The following is a 24578-nucleotide window of genomic DNA, read 5'->3' on the forward strand; positions in this document are numbered from 1 at the left end:
AATATATGTGAATAATATTACTAATTATTCGTATTATGGTATATTTTTATTCGGGCCACCACAATATCCCTAAAGAACCCAATTGACAATATTATTAGATATGATGGATTTAGCGTGTATGGTCTGCAAATAATAATCTTGGTTACAATGATTCTGTCGTACAACTTATGAGCACCCCTCGCTCCGAGATTGTCATTCTTTCACCAATGACGGTAGAAAAATAAGAAAAAATATATAGGATTCAGTGTTTCTCACTGTGTACGTGGAATTTAAACATTTTGTTTTTATGTGATTTCAAGATTTTTGTAATTCCAATACTTTAATGTAGAAATCAATCGTGTACGATGAAAGGAGCAATTGATAACGGTATTTAACTATAATCTCTCCTTGCAGTGTACTGTTGACGAAAGAAAAAACAAAAACCTGATAGGAAAGCAAGAAGCTCTTAATCTCGAATGAAAAGTTGATCGCAGCGGCAGCAAGTGGTTCACGCATAGGCGAAGGTCGTCAAAATTAATATTTTCTTTGAAAGCATCAGCCAACTGGCTGAAGGATTAGTGAAGATGCGTGCCCTCGGAATATCGGTCATCAGCCTTGCATTGACAGGTTTGGTGATCGGAAATGCGTACTATCAGAAGAAACAATTTTATCCTTCTGTGGTCTACATCACTAAGTCGAATCCCAGCATGGCGGTAAGTAAATACTTGATTAAAGTCAGAATGCACTTAATTTCAATTAGGTCTTACCCTAAAAGTGGCAGTATTAGCTGGCCGAATAGCAACCTCCATTGCAGAATACGTAGTACATACATGAACTCGACACAGGGTATGTCGGTTTTGTCTTGGGGGATTGGCTCATAGCAAACCATGTATTAACTAATTTACCAACTTTGCTAATACTTATTGTCACCATACAATAACTTGAATATTATGTCATCTTTTTCTATTTTACTTTGCAGGTAAACATATTTAAAATTTATTATGATTTATGTAGGTTCGCGGACTTGGGTTTGAGTAGTGTGCATTTTTGGTAGCCTCCGGTCTCTGAGTCAAGAATTGATCATTGTTTTCCGGTAGGATAGTGAAAATACCGTCGTATTTGACTCCTAATAGGTATTGCATAGACTTTGTACACCTATGCCATCTCGAGTATTTTTCACATTAACTTCTTAAGCTGACGCTGATTTTTTAGTAACTTAACTGTAATATTAATATTAACTAAATATTTTTGATTTACGGAGCTGCTTGCCCTACACACTTGTCACGGATCAGTTGCTTAGTTTTAAGTAGCTTAATTTAGTCAAATTGATGATTTAATTAAATGTATTGTGTGTTACGTGGGTGGTTATCGCCATTACAATATAGAGTCAACTCTCTAAATCGATATTAAAGGGACCAGAGAAATTCCAGCTAAAGGTTGGAGAAATTTTTGGAAGAAAGTCTAAATAAGGGATTTTCAATCATGATCCGTGCCGCTTCTACGGAATTTGATAATTGGTCAACTGCCGGTGGACGCATAACTCAAGATCAACATTTAAAAAGGCCTGACTTTGATGCCATTCCAATTTCTATACCGTCCTACTTTTTATTGCATGCACAACATCTTGCGATGGTACCGGGATTTCGAGTTGTGCGACGAATTAATAGACACGAATGATAGACACAACGATCGAAAATGCGCCTCAGAACAACGAGTCCTAACGCGAATTAGAATAGGACATATCCGGCTTACCCATGCACATTTGATTAACCACAACCCCCACCTGTATGTATGTTCTGCGTAGTGCACATAGTTCATCATATACAGTAGTGGAATGTCGGAGATGAACTAGCCAAAGGCTAAAAATCTCTTTTTTTCCTTTATTTATCGTCGGTCTCTGTTCCACAATTTAGTGTCAATCACCGACGGACATCGATTGCCATACATTGACGGCAATCGAATGTGCAGGAAGGCAGCTTCCACACCTGCGTAGGATATCGCACCCATTCAATTCAACACACATGGGCCGGGACCAACGGCTTTACTTCCTTTCCGAAGGAAGACGTGACCAGAGATTTTTGTGCCTCAGAAAAATCTTACCGACGTCGGCTAGGATTGAATCCGATATATAGTCGCTATATTTATAGTCTTCCGGATAGAATCTCTGGACCCATTTAAGCTGTCAAATAGCGGAACCAATCTAACATATCATGACCAACAACAGAAAAGAGCACAAAAGCTTTTGCGAACAAAACTTCGGAAACCGAACACCTACGTAGACTAAGGCTAGATAAATTTTCCCCTATCCTATGATGTTGTTAATTTGTTGGCGAGAAAAGAACTATCAAAGTTTTGTTAGTAAAAGTTGATTACCAATTGTTAGTCTACAATATATTGGATTGACTCCGCTTTTTGATCGAACTACTTTTATTGTTTAGTCCACTTAAATATTGACTTAACGATATTTTTTCTATCCATTTACATTTTTGCATTGTTTTTACGACTTGGTTTCGGACAATTTTTTAAGAATGCTTCATAAGAATACCATGCATAGATTCATGGTGAAATAGGATTGAAATATATTGAGGGTGGCACTCTTGCCTCGGGTGATCTTCTTGCCCCTAGTTCCCCTAACCGTTTCGGTATAGGCGCTCTTAAGGCCCACGCACAATAGATCCGGATCGGACGCGTTGCGGCAAAGTGACAGCTAAATCTATTGTCTAACTGTCAAAATTACGTCAACGCAACGCAAACTGATCTAATGTGGGTGGCCCTTTATAATGTGCGCAATGCGCAATAATAGTTTACTTCTGCTGCGTTTTGCAACGCTATGAATTCAATCAACAGATCACAGCAGGTTGTCTGAGAAAAGCGAAGAAAAGAACAATTTGAAACATTCTAGTAATAAACTTACTTACTTGTGATGATATGATGATGATGATGATAATTGTTTACCACACATTGTAGCACGGATACTATGTCCGATAGCAGTGGGCTCTCCTCATTATTTGACTTGATCAAGCTTAATAACCTCTGATTGTCCTCAACATGTCACTGTTAAAGGGCCAAATACGGGTTGGGTGGATCGAAAAGCAAAATCACCTATGCGCCTCCACGAGATAGTAAAGAATCTCCTTCCAGCAGCATGATCATACAATTGTTCAAAAAACAAGTCGTCGAACAGAAGAATTCCCCAATGAGTGTGGATAAGAGCCCGTCCTTTATCCATAAAATGTCAACAACAGGGAGTTGACAATTTAACTCTCCCCGTACAAAACGCTTCAGTTGGTTGCCCTGATGGTCCTTCTCAATCTCTAACATAGGTATAAAGGGTGTACCGTTTAAAATCCACACACACTCAGATTGCTCTAACTTTTGAGCCGTTGGGTAAAAATAATTTAAATTTTGCGAAGGCATAATTTAATGTGTATTGTTTACTCTCTGTGAGTTGATTTCATCAGGTGCGCCAAAGTTTTCAAAATGGCGACGAAAGAACAGTGCGTGCGTGAAAAACTTTTGCACGAGTACTTTGAGAATAAGGATCTGTCGCATCGTGCCATCGGAAAAAAGTTGGGAATCACGAATTCCACGGTGTCTGGAATCACAAAACGATTCGAAGAACGTCTGACTGTTGATCGGAAACGAAGATCCGGAAAAAAAAACCGTCAGGTCAATGAGAACGATCACAAACCCGTAGTTGGGATCTTTAAACGGAAACCGAACGCCTCAGTTCGAGATGCGGCTAAAAAGTTGCATGTAAGCAGACTTTCGTGCAGAATACCAAAACACGAGCTGAACTACGTACGTTTAAGGTTCAGAAGTCCCCAAACCGTGACGACAAACAGAATACGGCCGCAAAAATCCGTGCCCGGAAGTTGTACGACCAGAAGTTAACGAAACCACACTGCTGCGTAATGGATGACGATACATATGTGAAGGCGGACTTCAACCAGATTCTAGGAAACCTGTATGTGACTGCCAAGGATAAGTGTGATGTTCCCGAGAACCTCCGGATACAGAAGATGTCGAAGTTCGCCAAGAAGTTCTTAATTTGGCAAGCGATTTGTACTTGCGGAAAGCGGAGTACACCTTTCGTTACCGTAGCACCATGAATGGACAGGTGTATGTGGAAGAGCGTCTCCAAAAGCGGCTTCTCCCTCCCCTGAAGGCTTATGACGGTCAGACGATCTTCTGCCCGGATTTGGCATCAGGAAGGACGTGCTAGAGTGGTATAAGGCGAATGATGTCGATTTCGTGTCGAAAGATCTGAACCCCCCAAACACTCCGGAACTGCGCCCAATAGAAAAATACTGGACCATTATGAAAGAGCACCTTCTAAAACGACCAGAAGTGGTGAAGAATGTAGAAGAAATGAAGAAAGCATGGGTTAATATGCAAAAAACTGTCGATTCTGAGGTCGTGCAGTACCTTATGGCTGGGGTTAACGCCAAGGTTCGCGCATTCGGATATAAAGGCGAAATAAATTAAATGAATGATGCCAAAACTAACTTTAATTGTTTATTTGGAAATTTGGTGATAATCTAGAATTTTGAGAATGAATTTTGTGTGTGCGGATTTTAAACGGTACATCCTTTATATAATAGATAATTAACAAGCTTAGTGTGCCCGGCCTTGCTCGGGATTCAATATTAGCTTGAGTTTATGCGCCAATTAAAAAAAAAATGCATGTACGTAGCCCCCCCCCCCCCTCCCCACTCTTGACCTCCACATGCCAAATTTGGTTCAATTTGCTTGATTAGTTATGCAGAAATTTATGTTTCATTTGTATGGGAGCCTCCTTTACAGCAGAGGGAGGGGTCTCGAACCTTCATAAGAACCTTTCCCTGCCCCAAAAACCCCTGCATACAAATTTTCACGGAGATCGGTTTAGCAGTTTCCGAGCAGACAGACAGACAGAAATTCATTTATATATATACCTATATATAAAGATTTTATATAATTATGTAGATTATGAAATAATCAGAGCAAAATAATATAATTTTGTCGCCATCTTTCTCCTCCTCTTACTAATAGATGCTTTTTTTACAGCAGCTACTGTGTACAATCTTCCACTAATCACTAATTGATTCTGCATTATCATAAAAAAAAAGTCTATTCGGAACACAGACACTAACTTTCTTTTGTTTAGTTGTAGTTATTTAAAAAAAAAATAGCTATAATTCTACAAAAACGAACCGTGACCGAAGCAAACAAACACATCTAGCCACGAGCACAGCACCTTCGATCTGCTTCTAAACACGTATTTTACTTTTGAATTTTTGATCCCAAACCTGAAAGTCAATAAAACTTTTCCTGTTGGATCTGGGACGTCTATGAAAAGCACAGTTAGCGATAGGCAGGACCATGTCGGAGAGATCGGGGGCCTCCATCATAGAGCCTTCCATAATGCTTCGATTGAAAAGAATTCAGTGCTCCAAATTACATTCGCCCCTCCTGTCATTTCATAAAATGGACTAAGGGGAAATGTCTCTAATGTTGGCCTATGGATCGTGTCAGTGGGACGGTACTAATGGATATTTTTGATCGCTATTGAAAATTTAGTCGACTGCTGAATTTATGTTTGGGCCCAAATTAGGGGCATTTTGGCCGACATTACCTAGCTGATGCAAAAAATATTTGCATTTTATGTCAGGTTATAAATCCTAATAAAAAAAATACCATAAACGAACGATAACCCAAACGATTGAACATTTCCATTCCAATGTATGCAGATTTAAATTTATATTTATGTTGTGTTTTCGATTTTTTGTAATACTTTACTTTAAAATGTTTCTAGGTTATCTACATCCAATCGCTGGTACTAGTCCTGATGTTGGGAAAACTGATGAAGAAAGTTTTTTTGGGTACACTGCGAGCAGCAGAGTTCGAGCATTTAATGGAGAGATTTTGGTACGCTCTAACTGAAACCTGTTTAGCTTTCACCGTTTTCAGAGATGATTTTAATCCGAAATTTGTTGCATTATTTACCGTGTTGCTGTTTTTAAAGTCATTCCACTGGTTAGCTGAAGACCGCGTTGATTATGTGAGTTTAGTGTTTGGTAAGACCCTAAATGTGTGTATCCAATTGTTACTATTTGCTTATAGATGGAACGAAGCCCGGTGATTGGATGGATATTCCATCTAAGGGTTGCAGGGCTGTTAGCGTGCTTAGGTGTACTGGACTATCAGCTCATTTCATACGCATATCAATCTACAATTGCCAAAGGCGCAACTGTGCAGTTGGTCTTTGGATTCGAATATGCTATTTTGATGACCATGGTGTTAAATACAGCCATCAAGTACATGTTTCACGCTGCAGAGCTACGTTCCGACACCCCTTGGGAGAACAAGGCAGTATTTCTACTCTACACGGAACTTATCATTGGATTTATCCGAGTGGTTCTGTATGTAATATTTGTTGTATTAATGGTGAAGATCTACACCCTCCCACTTTTCGCATTTCGACCAATGTACTACACAATGAGGTAATATTACTTAATTTAATGTTTTGAACATGCGCGCTAATCAAATTTATTATCATTGCAGGAATTTCAAAAAAGCCCTCAATGACGTTATTTTGTCTCGTCGAGCTATTCGTAATATGAACACACTATATCCCGACGCAACCCAAGAGGAACTGCAGCTGTCCGATAATATCTGCATCATCTGTCGTGAAGATATGGTCAGTAATTCGAAGAAGCTACCATGTGGACATATTTTCCACACTACTTGCTTGCGGTCCTGGTTCCAACGACAGCAGACCTGTCCAACGTGTAGACTTAACATCCTTCGAACACCTATAACGACTACAACTCCTAATGCGGTTCAACCAGTAAATAACGAACCGGCCAATTTACCCAATGCAAATGAAGGAAATCGATCAAGCACTGCAGGAAGTGTTGGAACAACAGCAGCTATACAAACGAATGGTAACCTGATATACACTGAAGTCTTTTTAATTTCAATTTCAATCACATTACAGGTATACCTCGATATAATGTAACTGTAACTTTTGACTTCCATCGTCGATATCTCACAAATCAGTGCCTACATTTCATTGGGGCGAAACTGCTGTTGTGAACAATGACTTCGACCGCCACTCCTGCTAATTAACGATGTCATTTGGTAGAAGAAACATTCTGCCTGATGGTGTCGCTAATAAACATGAATGAGCTTTTATTCGCGAGAAATCGATGGCTAAAGCCATTGTTTACAAAGCCAATTGAAAAGTTGCCACTGAAATATCAATTCAGTCATACAAATTGGCATGCCCAATAGATGGAGGATTGTCTCATATATCCGATGGTGATTTAATGAGTAATAGCTTGAAATCAGCGATGTCACAAGTGACAGTTACGTTATATCGGGGTATATACCTGTATTCGTTTTGGGTCATTGTTAATTAAATGGCAAAACTAAAATTATCACAATGTTTGGTGAAATTCCAGAAATTGTTTGAATTATATGATAATTCAACATTTAAAAATATTTTAGTATGTGAAAGTACTCAATCTTGGTAGGTTTTTTACGCGTTTAAACAATCTGAAGCTAACCTCAACTTTAAGTCATAATTCTATTGTTTCTTTGAATGTGAATCGAGGCAATCTTCCAAATACTTGATTGTACTGTGCACGTACCTACTTCAACAAGTCTTTAGGACATTACCCAGAATACTCCATTACCTCGAATTCCATTACCTCAAATGTATTATTACCCCAAATATCGAGAAAAAAAATATTCAAAGATGGAAAATCTTTATTTATTTATCAAGTTCGTTTATTTGTAAGGCTCAATCGCGTTAGCTTTACGGAGCCGATAATTAATTGTTCGTTGTTTCAAACAAAATTCACTTAATTCTATGCCTGGTGGGAGTTGGGCCGTATACTCGCGGCTTACGCGATGTTAGAGGGGTACATTGTCAAAGGATAGGATCAGGGGAGGAGCATGGGTTGTGATTTCGTTGTCTCAACAGAGCGATGTCGCCAGTATGAACGATAGTGCAGTTATTTTGTTTCAGTGGTGCTCGTTCGAGTCAATGAATTTTCCCATGCTTGGGTGGGTGGTAGTAATATTTATATGTCTAATATACTGCCGGTGGACGCATACTTGTCCCATGTTCTATAGAGTTTCATATACACACGGGACAATTATGCTGGTTCCTAGATACGCCAACATAGCAGATGACACGATATATGCACTTAACAATTACAATTAATATTCCCAAGCCAAGCTTTATGTAATCAGGCTGGATTGTAATGTGAATTTATAAATAAACTAATTTTTCTTTCCACAGCTTCCACCTTAAACGCTGCAAATTCTACCTCCGTTCCATTGATTCCCGGAGCTCCGTTAGTATTTCCGCCAATTCCTTTCATGGGTATTCCACCATATGCAATGCCCTTACCACCTGCACCACCTGCCCTTGACACCCTTTCCGACGATGAATTGCGTGCTATGGAAGGAAACGAACGACAACACGTCGAAGAACGAATCAAAGTATGTACTGTCTTGATGGTGGGTAATATACAATGTTATTGCAATTATATATTTCCCGTTACAGCATCTTCAAAATATTCGCACACTGTTGGATGCATCGGTGGCACTTATGAACCAGTACTCTGCTCTGGTAGCTCGTTTACCTCCGGTTGCTGCTCCAGTAGAATCCATTGCTAGCACTAGCCAAGGATCAGCACCATCAGTTCCAGCAGATTTCACTAACTTGGTTAATCCATCAGTGATTGCAAATGTGCCGCCAGCTTCCGTGACTACTCAGGAAATAGCAGAAAACAATTCTTTGTCGCCGACAATCACCCCTACGGTAGCCAAACTAGAGGATCTTGGTAGTGATGACGATTCCGTTTCGAAACTCAATAAAGAACCTTTACCTAGTACCAGCAAAGAATTCCTGATAACTCCAGATCAGCAGCAGCAATCAGTGCCAAGTACCTCGGTGAGCAGTAACAGTAACAGCAGTAGCACTAGCAATGTAAGGCATGCAGATAATTCTGAAATGAGTGAAATCCGTCGCAGACGTCTGGAGAAATTTGGTTCGCGGCTAAGCTCTGATTAAAAGACGTTAAAAACTTATGAGACTGGTACAAGTCTGCTGATAGTTTAGGCTGGTGATTCGATAAGGAACAGCTAAACCTATGTATTTAGTTTGATATTTTCATTCTACTGCATTATGTTCCTAAGATGGAAAAAAAAAAAAATGCTTATTTTATGTTTGTTTTCAGAGCTTCAATTCTTTTACTTGTTCCGTATGATTTGCATTTTTTCTTCCTTATGCGCAAGTTTGCTAATAGGTAAAGAAAGAGTAGGTTTGTTCTCGGTAGCATCATTGCACCAATTGTGCGTCGATAGCAACTCGTGTTACATGAGCTGTATCATAAACAGTGAAATTGATCATAAATTTTAACAATATTTGTAACTGAATACGAGACACACAAGATAAAAAAGAACTGTAGTAGAAAGAGAGAACACAAAATATTGTTTATTTAAAATGTACTAGCTAGTGCTGAAAAACGTTCACTATTTGTAAATGTAAATATTCCTACATCTCAATAAATGTAAAAAAATAAGAATTTTGTGGTTTCATTCATTTGATTTCTACATGTACACAGGTGTAAGTACGGGGAGTATAATACTGCCCATAAAAGCATAACAGTCACATCTTTACTTGACTTCCTATTCAACTGGGATTGTTATGCGTATATGGGCAGTATGCAATATAGTATAGCAATCAGTGCTGAGATTTGTCATTGTCACTGACAGACTTTCGCGCGATATTGACTAAATTGTTCGTCACATAGTCACTGACAGACTTGATCCTCAAAAAAACCTTCGTCAAAAGTGTAATTTAGTACATTCTGAATCACATTATTGTTATCCAAGTAGCTCAGGACGTAGATACTTATTCACTAAAATGGATCCATGTTATTGTTTTGCTCAAGTCTTTTAATTTCGTTACAAATTTAGCTAATAAATAAATCTGCACATGTTCGTCACTGACAACATTGTCATTGACAATTGACATGGTTTGCCTTGACTATGACTGCTGGCTCCAATGAGTGACCAAAGCAGAATTGTCAATATCACCGTGTACTGTCGAGATTTTGCAGCACTGATAGCAATATAGTAGCGAGAATAAAACCTAGCAAAATGAAGGGGCACCAGATGAATTCCTGTCCCAAGGGGCAGATTAAATAGGACGTCCATTATTGAATCTGGCATCGTTCTTCTTCTTCTTCTTCGCATTTCAAGCTTATTGCATATCGCATATTAGCTTATTGCGTGCTCTCAACTTAGTGTTCTAGATGCACTTCCACAGTTATTAATTGAGAGCTTTCGATGTTTGCACCATTTTTGCATTGGTATAATTGTGTGGCAAGACCAATCATACTTCTATGCCCAGGGAAGGCGAGAAATTTTCCAACCCGAAAAATTCCTAGACCGGACCGGGAATTGAACCCAGCATGGTTTTGCTTTGTAGCTGCGCCTTTACCGACTGAGCTAAGGGAGGCTTCAATCTGGCATCGTTGGTGCTACTTATGTAACTCTAAAACTAGAAGGTTCCGAAGAAACGTGCTCGACTTTTTGACTCAGCTTTGGTACTATCTTCAGTCCCAAGCTAATTGATGCACCCCGCGAAACGTAGGAAAATCCACAAACCTTTAATTTTATCAGTTAAACTTTCATAACGAATCCAAACAAACATAGCGTAGCACTAGAATTTCGACTAGAATGAGGTACGCTTATAGATGTACTTAGCACCAATAGGCTAGTCAAGTAGTGAGCCAAATTAAAATCGTTAGTTTTCACCGGTTGCTAATATGCTGTTATCTGTCTCTATAAATTCCAAAGAGTGAGGGGTCTGGTCCAGGTCAAGGCAAAAGCGAGCAGCCGCCCAGAATGGAAATCTTTCTCGTTGGCCCTATACACATGATACATGAGTGAGTGAGTGTTAAACGCTGTCCAGACTGGAGAGTTATAACATGTTATAACGGTTGTCAAATAATTGCAACACAGAAACGACCATCAAGATAGCGCTATAACATGTTATAACTCTGTAGTCTGAACGTACTATTAGCACAACCGCAAATGCGACACTATGTTAAGAGGTCCCACGTCGGAACACCGTGAAAAACTTCACTAAACCTATAGAACCTCAATATCAATCTTCCAGAACAATTGGGAAAACTTGTTGCGCTTCCTATATGTTACTTTATGTTTTTCATAGAATGCAACTAATAGTACGTTCAGACTACAAAGTTATAACATGTTATAGCGCTATCTTGATGGTGGTTTCTGTGTTGCAATTATTTGACAACCTTTAAAACATGTTATATCTGCTCAGTCTGGCCAGCGTTTAAGCTTTTCGATCATTATTGTACAACAATATTTGGGTAACGTACCCATTAACTAATGTTGAGTCTGTAAACACAATGATCAGAACTTCAGAGTGATGTGAACGTCCTAGATTATCGTAAAAAAAGTGATCAAGCAATCTTTTTTTTTTTTTTTTCCTTTATTTAACGTCGGTCTCTGTTCCGCAATCTAGTGCCAATCACCGACGGACATCGATTGCCATCCATTGACGGCAATCGAATGTGCAGAAAGGCAGCTTCCACACCTGCGTAGGATATCGCACCCATTCAACACACATGGGCCGGGACCAACGGTTTTACTTCCCTCCGAAGGAAGACGTGACCAGAGATTTTTATGCCTCAGAAAAATCCCACCGACCTCGGCTGGGATTGAACCCAGACCCATTGGGGTGTTAGAAAGCAGTCACGCTTACCACTACACCACCGGCGCCGGCCGATCAAGCAATCTAATCTGAGGCAATTTAGAGGGGGGTCTCAGTAGTGCTGGGTAGGGAGTACCACACCTGGAAGATATAATGAAATAAGAAACGGAGAATAGAAAACATTTTGAATAATTATTTCTCATTTATTTCACTGTAGCATTTTGAAAACATACACACACTGGTATGTTCCATACTACATTGCATTCACATAGTTAATATTGGCTTCTTCCAATCGTTCCATTTCTCTCGTATATAAAGTAAGCAAAGTAAACGCTCAACATTAATGCTATCATTTCTATTAGTAGAATTAGTTGAACGTCACAATAGGCGAAAGAATATTTTAAAATAAGTTCTCTACCCTAGAACACCGTATAAATCCACGAAAGCGTACTAATATCTAAATGGTTGGTAAATGGTGATCGGAACGAAGGTAAAGGTTCTTCTGCGGTACTCGAGACTCTTGCGTCGCCGGCAATTGTGGTAACGAAGTGTTGGAGATCTTCGATTTAGACTCTCGATTACTTTGCTTTTGATTTTCCAAGGTGATGGTTTGCTCAATCTCCTTCTGCTTGCTGACGTAGTCCTCAAAGTAAGAATGTGTAACAAGCCTTTCGCATGACCAACGCTTTGCAGGATCCTTATCAAGACATTTCTGTGAATGCAAAGTTCAAGCGTTACTGAAATACTGTTTAACTTATGATGTGTGAACGGATTACCTTGAGAAAGTCCATCATCATAGGGTTGGATAGCGTTCGTTGTGGCATCTTAGTTTCCAGTGGTTCGAGCGTTGGAGGAACTGGTAGTGTGATACCCTGTGTGTTTCCATTTGAATGTCTAGGTTGTTTTTTTTTAATATGAGTGTTTAAATTACCTTGAAGAATTCATTTTGATTGAATATTGCTAGGTGCCGAGGTAGAAGATCGCCGAGAGTGCGCCGTATCAGGTAAAGCTGATCGACGTCGCTTCTTCCTGGCCATAGTGCATCTCCTCGTACCAATTCGGCAAACACGCACCCAATAGCCCACACATCCACGGGCGTTCCGTACTGTGTGTCGCCAACCAGCAACTCTGGTGCTCTATACCATCTAGTGGCCACATAGTCTGTGTAGTTTTCTCCAGGGCCTGGAATGTAATAATTAGTGCACGTCGTAATTTGTCAACTCATACACTTCATACTTAACATCCGAGCGAATCCGAAATCACACAGCTTTACTTGACCCTGGGCTGTTAGAAGAATATTTTCAGGTTTGATGTCACGATGCAAACAACCTTGCTTGTGGCAATATGCAACTCCTTGGATGGTTTGAAATGTAATCTGTTTTGTAAGATTATCTGGGCAGCCCTAGAATATAAATGATTTGCCGAATTAACATTTAATATAAAACGTTTGACGTTTGAAGTTTTTAGTTTTTGCTCATAAACTGCCATGAGTCTCCATTATTCAAAACCTAATATTTTGTACCTCAGAAACGAAAAAAAAAATAGGGGAAATGGCTCTAATGTTGGCCTTTGGATCTAAGATTGGGCCCATCGCTAAAAATCTGCTATTTATCAATTTTATCTAGATGAACGCGTCATTGAGACGGTACTAATGGATATTTTTGGTCGCTATTGAAAATTTATAATTTTTTGCTGAATTTATGTATGGGCCCAAATTAGGGGCATTTAGGCCGACATTACATCCATTTCCCATACATTGCTGAATTTTTGATTGTGTAAAAATGTCCAAATTTCCACGAAAATATATAACATGCAATAGGAAAAATGCTGATTTTTCGGATTACCCTAACAATATGAGTCTAATATAAAAAAGGAACAAAATTACCAACTGTTACGAAATTTTAAGACCCGTTCAATAGAAGATATTAACCGGGTATTTGAAAATCCACATGAGTCCATTTGATACAAATTCTTCATTCCTTTATTTAAGTCGGTCTCTGTTCCACAATCTAGTGCCAATCACCGACGGACATCGATTGCCATCCATTGACGGCAATCGAATGTGCAGAAAGGCAGCTTCCACACCTGCCTTTATATCGCACCCATTCAAACACACATGGGCCGGGACAAACGGCTTTACTTCCCTTCCGAAGGAAGACGTAATCAGAGATTTCTATGCCTCAGAAAAATCACACTGTGCAAAAGTTATGAATTGGTTCGTGTCTGATCTATTCTGGACAAACTATTTTTATCTAGATAAAAAAATCCTATGGTTTTGACCGAGGTTTTGACAGTTCGGATCACTGCACATTTAAATCATAATTAAGTGTCATGTCGGTTTGCCGGTGCTATTGCCTTCGAGATTGCCTTAGCTTGGTTCCGGGTAATGAGAAAGCGGACTCGTTGGCTAAGGTGGGCGCTATGGAAGGCGATATTGTTGAGCGACAAATTGCCTTCAACGAATTTGTCTCCATTGCTCGTCAGCAAGTCCTCATCAGTTGGCAACAAAAATGGAATGATGGTGATTTGGGAACATGGTTACATTCTATTCTCCCACAGGTGTCGAACAAACCATGGTTCAAAGGGTTGGATATGAGCTGCGACTTTATACGCGTTATGTCAAGGCTTATGTCCAATCACTGTTCGTTAGACTTGCACTTTTATCGAATTGGGCTCTCAGGCAGCAATTTATGTGCGTGTGGCAGTGGTTACCATGATATCGAGCATGTTGTTTGTTAATGTACCCTACACCGTGTTGCCAGATCTGAGTTATCCACATCCCTCAGGGCCCGAGGAAAACAACCAGAGATGTCTTGGCTAGCCGAGATCTCGACTATTTGAATTTAATTTATGTGTTTTTAAAACGGATAGTTCTGATGATTTAGTAGTCAGTGTCATCTTGTGTTCTCCCAAGTTGTTAGCTGCCCATCGGTGTACCCCCATGTTTGTCTTTTTCATCAGTATGTCGCTTAGTTCGAGATCAAGAGCACATTGCTCTCCAAACCATGTGTTCTCAATCCCTACCCTGCCATCCATTTGTTACAATTTGTTACCCCTAACCTCGAGATAGCCGCGAGTAATCGGCCCCCGCTTTAATAACGTTAGTTTTAAGTAATTGTGTGATCTAAACAATGAATATTGGCTCCGCAATGAAGCTGAAAAAATAGACGCGTTATAATATGATTAGGGACGATGAAAATTACCAGCTGAAGCTACATGTCCCTCTCTTCCTAATCTAGTGTGCAATGAGAAGTAAGGGACGGGAAGTGCTTGTCGCGAATTTCCACTGTCACTACTCATAATTCCAGAACAACATGTGAAAAGGGCATACAAGCTTTTTGTAAACAAACCTTTGTAGGCCCTTTTCTCACCAACCGAGGGTCGCCCACGCAAACCAGCAATATCATCGGGAAGGGGAAAGTGTCCCCTACCCGGTGATGTTAAAGGTTTGCGTTGCTGTCATATGGGTGGCAAGAAAAGGGCATAAGAAGGTTTGTTTACAAAAAGCTTGTATGCCCTTTTCACATGTTGTTCTGGAATTTACCTTAATGACCAAACGCCAAAAAAGTCTATAACTATCTGTTACTTAAAAAAAAATACAAGTTACCCTCAAATATTATTGTAGATTTGGAAATTAATTAATTTTTTGTAATTATTTACAGATATCTGTGAAAAATTCACAGATATTTGTGAAAAACTACAGGAAATCTGCGAAACTATTTACAGAACGTTCAGCTGTTGAGATTTCGTTAAAATTTTACAGATTTCTGTAAAAATGTCTAAGTGTGAAGGTTTTTTTTTAATACTTTATTATTGAGATTTTTAGCACTTTGCTAGTTCATTCTTAAATTTACCAAGGGCTTATTATTTGAGTAGCTCAAAATAATTTGCGACTACGTTGTGTGACGTTACAACGTTTTGCACTTCTCAACTACAGTACTCAACATAACGAAATGGACGTGACGACCCCGACGACCGACGAGAGTAGCGGAGAGCATGCAACGGGAAACGACGTTCAGAAGCAGCAGCAGCGATCACGATTCGGGTTCAATGAAAATGAGGAACAAATTCGGGAACGAAAGAAGTTGATTCTATGATAAAATCCATTTTTATATCTTTTTTTTTGTATTTACAGTACCAAAATTGGTATTCCATGTTACTCGGCTCCACTAAGTTATTTTTATAACATTTGAGCCTGCCAAATAAACGAAATGAAAAAAAGTACATATTCATCTTGATTCCATTATTTATCACCAGTCTCTGTACCATAATCTAGAGCCAAACACCGACGGACATCGATTTCCATCTATTAGTGGGAGGCTGCATCCACACCTGGATAGATATCGCACCCATCAACTCATGGACCGGGACCACTGGCTTTACTTCTCTTCCGCCTCATAAAAATCCCAACGACCTCGGCTGGGATCGAACCCAGTCACACTGGGGTGAGAAAGCAGTCACGCTCACCACTATACACCACCGGCGCCGTCGCCACGAGTGAGTGGCGGCAGGAATATGGAAGAAGTAAACAAAAACTCCTCGAAAGAGAAGAAGAGCTAGCTCGAGCGAGGGGATGATATGCCGTGAGGTGTGATTTTCGAGGCCCCCGATGACTTTTTTGTTCAAAGCTAGAAGCTCAGAGTTCACCTAACGTGAGTAAGAGCATGTAAAAGAAAACATTAATATGATTGACAACAAACCTCACTCGCGTTTTATCCCCCTTCGCTCACAAGCCGTGAAATGATTTGTTAGTAGGAATTCTAATCCATAGAAGAATGCTACGCTTGGCTCATTTCAGACTCGCGAGTGAGACTCCATCAAGCCTAGGTACCCTTTATTCATGTTTTGGATTTTCGTGTTTCTAAAACGGATCGATTTGAGGATTTAGTAGTGTCTCACCATAGTATGTCTTATGATTCTTTACAGTTTTACTGTAATAAATTATCCATCCGCTTAGTTCGAGACCCTGAGAAGTTGTCCAACCACCACCATCTCCAACGTTCGATCACCGAAAAATATTAAATTTATCCCTGTGTTCTTTGTTCTTTTTCCTTAGTTCCATCTATCATACCGAGAAATATCAGACCACGCTCTACGCTTGTAATTTTGTAAATTAAAAATTGGATTTCGACTCCGTGAAGCTACTGCGAATGAGCCTCATACTTTATATAACTAAAATGTATGAAAAAAAACAACGCTTTCATGTGTTGCTATCAACTTATCCAGCACACATCTACAACTCATAGCATTTCAAACGTGTTGACTTGAAAAGTTTAAATGCTGCCATGTCATCAGTTCTCAACACATTTTAATGCAGCAGCTTTTTTAAAGATAGCAGCTGATTTTAAATTTTGTTTCAATTTTCCAATTACCTGAGGTAAGTAACCGTTTTCGGTACTTACCTCGCTATATTCTTAAATATTTTAAATTCAAAACAAATATGATGAGGTAGAGAACTACTTCGGCATATGTGCCTATTTACGTCAAATCGAGCACAGACATCATTGATTTTGACGTGAACGAAACAATCGTACGTGTGGTACGATAGTTTTGTTCAAAAGCTACAAAACACGTAATTGTTAATCCTGGTTCTACTCGAGTACAACCATTTTTTCGAAAAAGTAATTACAGAAAAAAAAACTAAATCGGTGTCGTAGCACAAACAAGACCTTGGTGCCAAGTTTGTGACAATTTGCAATTACCTCCGGATGTCTCTCTAGCTCGTGCAGCACGGTATGTTCGCAAAATTCAAACACTAAATGCAGTCTTCGTTTCCGTCGAAACACTTCCAACAGGCATACTAAATTGGGGTGCTTCAAATTTTTCAACAGGCGTATCTCTCGTAGGGCTATTTTCCTTATCGCTGGATCATCCTCGGATTCCACAAATCGCTTAACCGCAACTAATGACCCTGTGTCACGGTCACGGCACTTGTAGACAACTCCGTAGGATCCTTCTCCCAAGCGGCTAAGTTTCTCGTATCGATCCATTCTGCTGCTTCCACGTGATCTGGAAAAGAGCGCAGATAAAATGAACATTGTCAGCAACAGATTTCTAAAGCGCTCGTTATTGGGAGGAAAAAGTTTGAATCCGGAACAGGAGAGCCCTAGAAGGTACTGCGCGGACAAAAGTTTCCCACAGACTGAACCCTAGGTGGTATGATGATCGAGAAAAGCTAAGAGCATAGGGCGATTTTTTATCCAGTGTTAATCTTAATTGAAAAATTGCCTGACCAAAAGGGGGTATTTGGTGTTATTCTCTGATTTTTCTACTTCTTAAGGGCAAAAGGAAAATAATAACAAAGAGGAGTGGAGTAAACTCCTACCAGAGATGCATTGGTTTCAGTAGTATATACAAAGCAAGACATAATAAGGAGGCTGATGGGGGTGTAAGGAAATCGTTATGCTAATACCGTTGCTTCTGTATATTACACTGGATTTTGTAGTGGCCTCGAACTGTGCTTGTTGCCTCAATGTCAAGAAAAGGTGGGGGCTAAGCAATACTATGTATGAACTCGAGAAAGGGAAGCTAGTTTTTCAAAATCAATAACAGTCGATGCAAAGAAATCATTAGGCAATAGGTTTTAAGCAACATTAAATTGAACAGAAGAAAGATTCAAACATTGTATTCAAGCCTATTTTGTTCTATTTTGGCAGTAATGAAGTTATTTACCTTTCTGCTAATGCTTTCAGGGCACTTCCCGCGCTTGAGTCCCCAGAGGTCCATCTGAAAGGAAGATTACTGATAAAATAGAATTGATTAAAATATGTTTGTAACATTATATGTTTTTCATCATCTTGGTTATCATTGACATCAACACACTCAATTCTTTATCCTTATCCAAGGTTGTTTTCACTTACCCCGCTATGAAAATTATTAAATCATTAAATGTTATGATAATATTTTGTACATTTAAATTGCAAAAAGAGGTTGTAAAGTATGTGTTTGACGCATAAAACCTGTCAATTTAGCTTTCAGAGAGTCACAAATACATACTTTACTACCTGTTCTAGTAACTTACAAGTACAACATATTATTATGACATCATACATGATTCCGAAAAACACTTTTATAGCGTAGTGAGTGAAAGCAACATTTAAAAAATATCATTATAAGGACTGTTCGGTTTATAAAACGGACATCAAAAGTTGTCTGTAACTTTTTCATTTTACATTGTACTCGTACACACTTAGATTTTTTCGCCGAGATGGGCACCACCGAGCAGCTCGGCATTTTCTTTTGCTGGATCTCAGTGAAAAAATTGCCGAGATTCAGCTAACAAACGGGAATTTTGCCGAGATCTCAGCTAACAAACATATTTTTTGCTGAATTTCCAGCAAAATAAAATGCCGAGCTGCTCGGTGGTGCCCATCTCGGCAAAAAAATCTAAGTGTGTAGTGTTTATTTGAGATATGTATAAATTATGATCTACTCAAAAATATGTTTTGCTTAAATTAATGATAGCACAGCTGCAAAATGAACAATCAAAGGAAGCCTTTATAAAAAATTAATGTTCAAAATACCAAACAAATAATAGGGGAAATGGATGTAATGTCGGCCTAAATGCCCCTAGTTTGAGCCCATACATAAATTCAGCAATCGACTAAATTTTCAATAGCGACCAAAATATTCATTAGTACCGTCCCAATGACGCGTTCACCTAGATAAAATTGAAAAATAGCAGATATTTAGCGATTGGCCCAATTTCAGATCCATATGCCAATATTATAGCCATTTCCCCTATTAAATATTTCCATCTTTTTGATTTCTCGTGCAAACAAGCAAGGTTTTTTTTTCAATTTTTATTTATGGGATCCTCTAGCGATATACACTAGGGTGGTTCAAAATATCGATTTTGCTCCGCGAAGCTCAATCGGTTCTGAATCAGATCCTGATCATTCTCCTAAAATTTGAACTCATTTGGTAGTGATATCATACTGCACTGGCCCTTTGAAGTTTGTAAGGGATTTACTATAGGAACAGTTAAATTTTTGATCACAATATACTAGCGTTTTATCATATTGATTTCGGAGTACAAGTATTCTCAGGAAATTTTTTCAGCTACAACTTTGCTGAGGACCACTTTTTGTTTGAAAGTTTAGAAAATTTGTTATTGATTGATTTAGACGCCAATAACATGGAAAAAAATACGAACTCCTTACAAAATAATAGAACATTCAAATTAAAGCTAATTTTACTCCAATACCAACCTTAATATTCAAAAAAAAAATGTGTTCTTTGCTGCGGATAATCTATTGAGTCATTAAAAATCTCATTTGTCGATATTAGAAGGAATTTAAAACTTTCATAATCCCCTTTGTATTCTACCCCGCAAATCCCTAATTCTTCATGAACTGTTTTATAAAAGCATAATATTCAAAACTATGAATAAAACAGAGAAAATGGGGTAAAATAGCCCAAAACACAGGCTCTTTAAGGCTCTCCGGCGTATGAAATCACTTGCAATAAATTCTTCAGCTTTAACCCTTCGGAAAAGTCATTGTTCATGGCCATAAACCAGCAATTTTTAATTTTATGTACTTTTAGACCCTTTTTTGACCACAAGGAAAAAAGTTCTAAATTTTTACCATCGCGTAAAATCTTCCCTCGTTTAATATTATGCAATGTTGCTTATTTATGTCATATTCCGCTTAAATTTACGAGAAATATTGTGTAAATTTACGCTACCTAAATCTAGCGTTAACTACGTGTGCGCTATATATCGCATAAATTCACATTATTTTTTCATACGGTGGCTGAGCTGTTGAGTGTTGAGCATCTTCCTTATTAATTAATTAATAATTATCTTGATGTTCATTTAAAAACTGGTGTTCAGCAAAGTTGTAGCAGAGAAAATTTTCTATAAGTACTGTCTGGAAAAGTTTGTTTTTTTGTTTTCCGCGTCCACGCCTTTCACCATAATGATTTATGGATAACCTTGTTATCTGTACCAGGGTTGCTTCCACTCACTTGCTATAAACATGTTTTTTTGGGATTATGAATTCATTAAACGTTAAAATGATAATAAGTTTTTGTAATCTTCAAGAAGAAGTTGTACAGTATGTGTTTAACTCATAAAACCTGTCAATTTTACTTTCAGAGAGTCACGATTGCCGATTTTACGATTCGTGAAGGCTCACTCTGAGTGAACGCTCATGAATCATTAAATCGCTTATTGTGACGCTCTGAAAGCAAAATTGACAGGTTTTATGAGTCAAACTAATACTTTACAATTCCTTCTTATAACTTACAAGTACAACATATCATTATAACTTCGAATGATTTCATAATTCCAAAAAACATTTTTTTATAGCAAGTGAGTGGAAGCAACCCTGGGTACAGATAGCAAGTTCATCCATAAATCATTATGGCGAAAGGTTAGGACGCGGAGAACAAAAAGCAAACTTTTTCCATAGTAATTCCCATATAAAGTTCAAATTTTGAGAGAATGGTCAGGACCTGATTTAGAATAGATTAATTTTTGAACCACCCTAATATACACATACAAGGAAGCCTTTAGGTAAAATTGTGTATTAATAATAATTGGTTGTTCTCCAGTTCTGGAGGTAAATCAGTTACAGCGACGAAATCCTTCCTGAAGTTCATAGATGTTCTAAAATATTCATCGAAATAAGAGCGATTAGAAAAAATATGAAAGTTCATTGAATTTCGTAGAAGTTGAAGATATTTTAAAAAGCTTGGAATTATCTAGTTGTTCAGGGAATGTTGCATAAGTTACAGGACATTCTTTCATATATTCTTCCTAGACTGCAGGAAGTATTCAAGAGATGCCCAGGTAGGCGAAGATATAAGTAAAGTCGCCTTATTTTGATTTTACACCAATTGATTGTTTTATGATCATGATTCACTGTAAGTTATGAATCGCTGTTCTGATATCTTTATCTTTTCGCTTATAACTTCAATATCTTGTTAAAATTAATTTATTTCACAATCGCATTCCGATGCATCGATCCATTGCCAAACCTCATGTTCTCCTCCTCAATGTCTAGTCATTGTCTGGTTACTCATGGCTAAAGTGATTCATACAAGGTACACACAACTGCAAAAAGCCCATGTCACTGGATTTCCCCATGCAACGAATGGACATCACTCAAATATCCTAATCAGCTGCAAGCGAAAAACAACCAGTTTTGAAGCACATCATGCTGACGTGGTAGGTAAGATTGCCGAGAAATCTTTTCTGGATTGATTTTTTTTTTCGAATTTTTTGCCCTTTTAATTACTATGTTTACATACCATTAACGATCAACATTCCGAAAGATAGAACTATTCCACTTATGGTTCAGATTATATCCCGTAAGTGTTTCATAAAGAACACTAAATATTGAGCAGTAATAAGTAATAAGCGGAAAAAATATTAGATCGAATACAAAATGTTTATGAGAATGATGAATGAAACTTGTGTAAACCAAAGACTGACAGAATGTTATGATGGATATATTCGTTATCATTATGTTTTGTTATCATCGTGTTATGAGGGTCGATAAAGCTTAAACGTTGGATATAAAAGAAATTTCTTCACCAGTTCATTCAGTTCAGTAGTCAATGTCTTCGGATTCCATTCAATTTTATTAAATCACACCAACCATAAAAATGAAGTTGATCGTCAGTTTTGCAGGGGCACTACTACTGCTCTCGTCCATAGAAGCAAACCCAATCATTGTCAGGAAGGATTTCGTCGCTGTTACTGATTTGCCTCCAGAACTGGAGAACAACCAATTGGCGAATATTGCAGTTAACGCTGAAACTATTAATAATTTGACCATTATTGTCGCCGAAGTGGTAAACATCAATGGCGATGGATCGATCGATGTAGAGAATCCAATCACACCAACGCCACCTCAGTTCGAAACCACAACTACTGGAACAATTGTACCCCCAATTACCCCAACCACTCTTCCTGGCACTCCGACTATACCGACAACACCGGGAGGAGGACCCATCATTACTCCACCACCGATCGGCAGGAAATAAGTCGGGTGCACCTCTACAACTCGTGTGATTTGATGATTGTTTGAAACAGCGTCTATGTGAAGGAATACACTATTGCAAAGTGCAAAATAGTACTGCATTATCTTGTTCCTCAAACAAACCGACTTTGTCCGAAACTTGCCTCAAAAAAAAAAAAAAAAAATGCATGTATGGTGAAATTTGACGTTGGATCACAAAACATATGAATTTTATCTATCGCGTAATATATTCCCTCGTTTAATTTTAAGATAAAGTTGGCATAAACAACGAAATTGTGTACAAGCTTTTATTCAACATAGCTGGTTTTTGCGAAATCACGACTAATATTACATGACATATCGTGTAAATTTACGCTTAATCTAGCGTTAATAACGTGTGCGCTATATATATCAGAAGCCGGTGCTGGTGGTGTAGTGGTAAGTGTGACTGCTTTCTCACCCCAATGGGTCTGGGAAGGGAAGTAAAGCCGTTGGTTCCGGAATGGGTACGATATCCTACGCAGGTGTAGTAGCTGCCTTTCTGCACATTCGATTGCCGTCAATGGATGGTAATCGATGTCAGTCGGTGATTGGTACTAGATTGCGGAACAGAGACCGGCGTTAAATAAAGGAAAAAAAAAGAATATATATTTCAGAAATTTAAATGAATTTTTCAAACGTTGTAGGCTGGTCCAAAAAAATAACCTCCAGATTTGTTCCTTTAGGCAAGAAAACCACTCGCTGAAAGTTTCAGATCCTTTGATTGTAAGCTGAGCTGGTGCTTTTAGTTTGAATTTTATATGGCGATTTTGGGTAAAATTAATGAAAGAAAATTCACTCTTTCCATCATAAAAACTGGTTCTTTATCCACAATTTAACTCATAGTTTCAGAACTTTTTTTTTAACTAGTTCGTTTATTCGGTAGGCTCAATCGCGTTAGCTTTACGGAGCCGATAGTTCATTGTTCTTTGTTTGTAACAAAATTCACTTAATTCTATGTCTAGTAGGAGTTGGGCCGAATACTCGCGGCTTACTCGAGGTTAGAGAGGTACATTGTCGAAGGATAGGATCAGGGGAGGAGTTTGGGGGTAAGGTTTCGTTGTCTCATCAGAGTGTTGTCACCAGTATGAATGGTAGTGCGGTTCTAGTTTCGTCTGGAGTTCGACCGGCTATGGTGACCAGTGGGCGACGATGAGACTCATCGACAAGACAAACAAAAACTATTAAAGAGAGACAAAAGACAAAGGAATTAAATTCTTATACTAGACATTTGAAGAAACACATAAACCGACTGCAGATATCGCGAGTTCCCAACACGTCTCTGATAGGAACATAGGGTTGTCTTTCTTGGGCCTCAAGGGTATTCAAAAGTCGCTCTCTGGCGGCGTAATTATCCGTACATTGCCAAACTGCGTGATCGATGTCATCGTAACCGTTTCCACACCAACAGATGTTGCTGTCCACGAGGTTTATTCTATTGAGATGAGCATCTAGCGAGTAGTGGTTGGACATAAGTCTACTTATCACGCGAATGAAGTCACGACTTAAGTCCAAGCCTTTAAACCACGCTCTCGAAGAAACATTAAGAATAACGTCCAAGATTTCCATTGTCCCAATCGGTTTGCCAACTCGAAAGGGTACTCTGACGCACTAAATGGTAAAATTCATCATGTGAAATTTGCCTGTCATAAAATTCGCCTTCCTGCGCGCCCACCTTTGCGAGAGAGTCCGCCTTCTCATTGCCTGGGATTGAGCAATGTGAGGGGACCCATACAAAGGTAATCATATATGATCTTTCGACCAGTACACTCATCTGCTCCCTTACCTTTGAAAGGAAATAAGATGAGTGCCTACCTTGTTTCATCGACCGAATAGCCTCA

At 38.7% G+C, this 24578-nt stretch overlaps 2 protein-coding genes across 4 annotated transcripts in view; one reads left to right on the forward strand and one right to left on the reverse strand.

Annotated features, from left to right (window-relative positions):
* Positions 1-349: 349 nt before the first annotated feature.
* On the forward strand, positions 350-9563 carry sip3 (septin interacting protein 3). The gene is made up of 6 exons (XM_065224822.1): positions 350-692; positions 5777-6022; positions 6085-6464; positions 6526-6908; positions 8273-8475; positions 8540-9563. Exons 1-6 carry the CDS (start codon positions 564-566, stop codon positions 9047-9049), a joined length of 1851 nt encoding a protein of 616 aa, XP_065080894.1. The 5' UTR covers positions 350-563; the 3' UTR covers positions 9050-9563.
* A 2347-nt stretch (positions 9564-11910) lies between these two features.
* Positions 11911-24578, reverse strand: part of LOC135703603 (cyclin-dependent kinase-like 4) — a 30227-nt gene continuing 17559 nt past the window's right edge. For 2 of the 3 annotated variants that reach the window (XM_065224869.1, XM_065224868.1), the window contains exons 2-7: positions 18401-18469; positions 17431-17737; positions 12965-13130; positions 12660-12910; positions 12505-12600; positions 11911-12440 (exon numbers count right to left, since the gene is read on the reverse strand). In XM_065224869.1, the coding sequence (XP_065080941.1) occupies positions 12186-12440; positions 12505-12600; positions 12660-12910; positions 12965-13130; positions 17431-17737; positions 18401-18469 (1144 nt within the window). In that variant the 3' untranslated portion in view covers positions 11911-12185. The remainder of the gene's footprint in view (positions 12441-12504; positions 12601-12659; positions 12911-12964; positions 13131-17430; positions 17738-18400; positions 18470-24578) is intronic. The other variant, XM_065224870.1, reaches the window with a different exon arrangement.

Source organism: Ochlerotatus camptorhynchus, unplaced genomic scaffold, assembly GCF_037179485.1.
Source record: "Ochlerotatus camptorhynchus isolate MF236.1 unplaced genomic scaffold, CSIRO-AGI_Acam_v1.1 ptg000216l, whole genome shotgun sequence".
Taxonomy (NCBI): domain Eukaryota; kingdom Metazoa; phylum Arthropoda; class Insecta; order Diptera; family Culicidae; genus Ochlerotatus; species Ochlerotatus camptorhynchus.

What these genes read in the sequence shown, in the direction of transcription:
- sip3 (XM_065224822.1), top strand. Translation starts at nt 564, where the DNA reads ATGCGTGCCCTCGGAATATCGGTCATCAGCCTTGCATTGACAGGTTTG. An exon ending in CCAATGTACTACACAATGAG is followed by an intron (nt 6,465 to 6,525) that starts GTAATATTACTT and finishes TTATCATTGCAG; the next exon opens with GAATTTCAAAAAAGCCCTCA. An exon ending in AGCAGCTATACAAACGAATG is followed by an intron (nt 6,909 to 8,272) that starts GTAACCTGATAT and finishes TTCTTTCCACAG; the next exon opens with CTTCCACCTTAAACGCTGCA.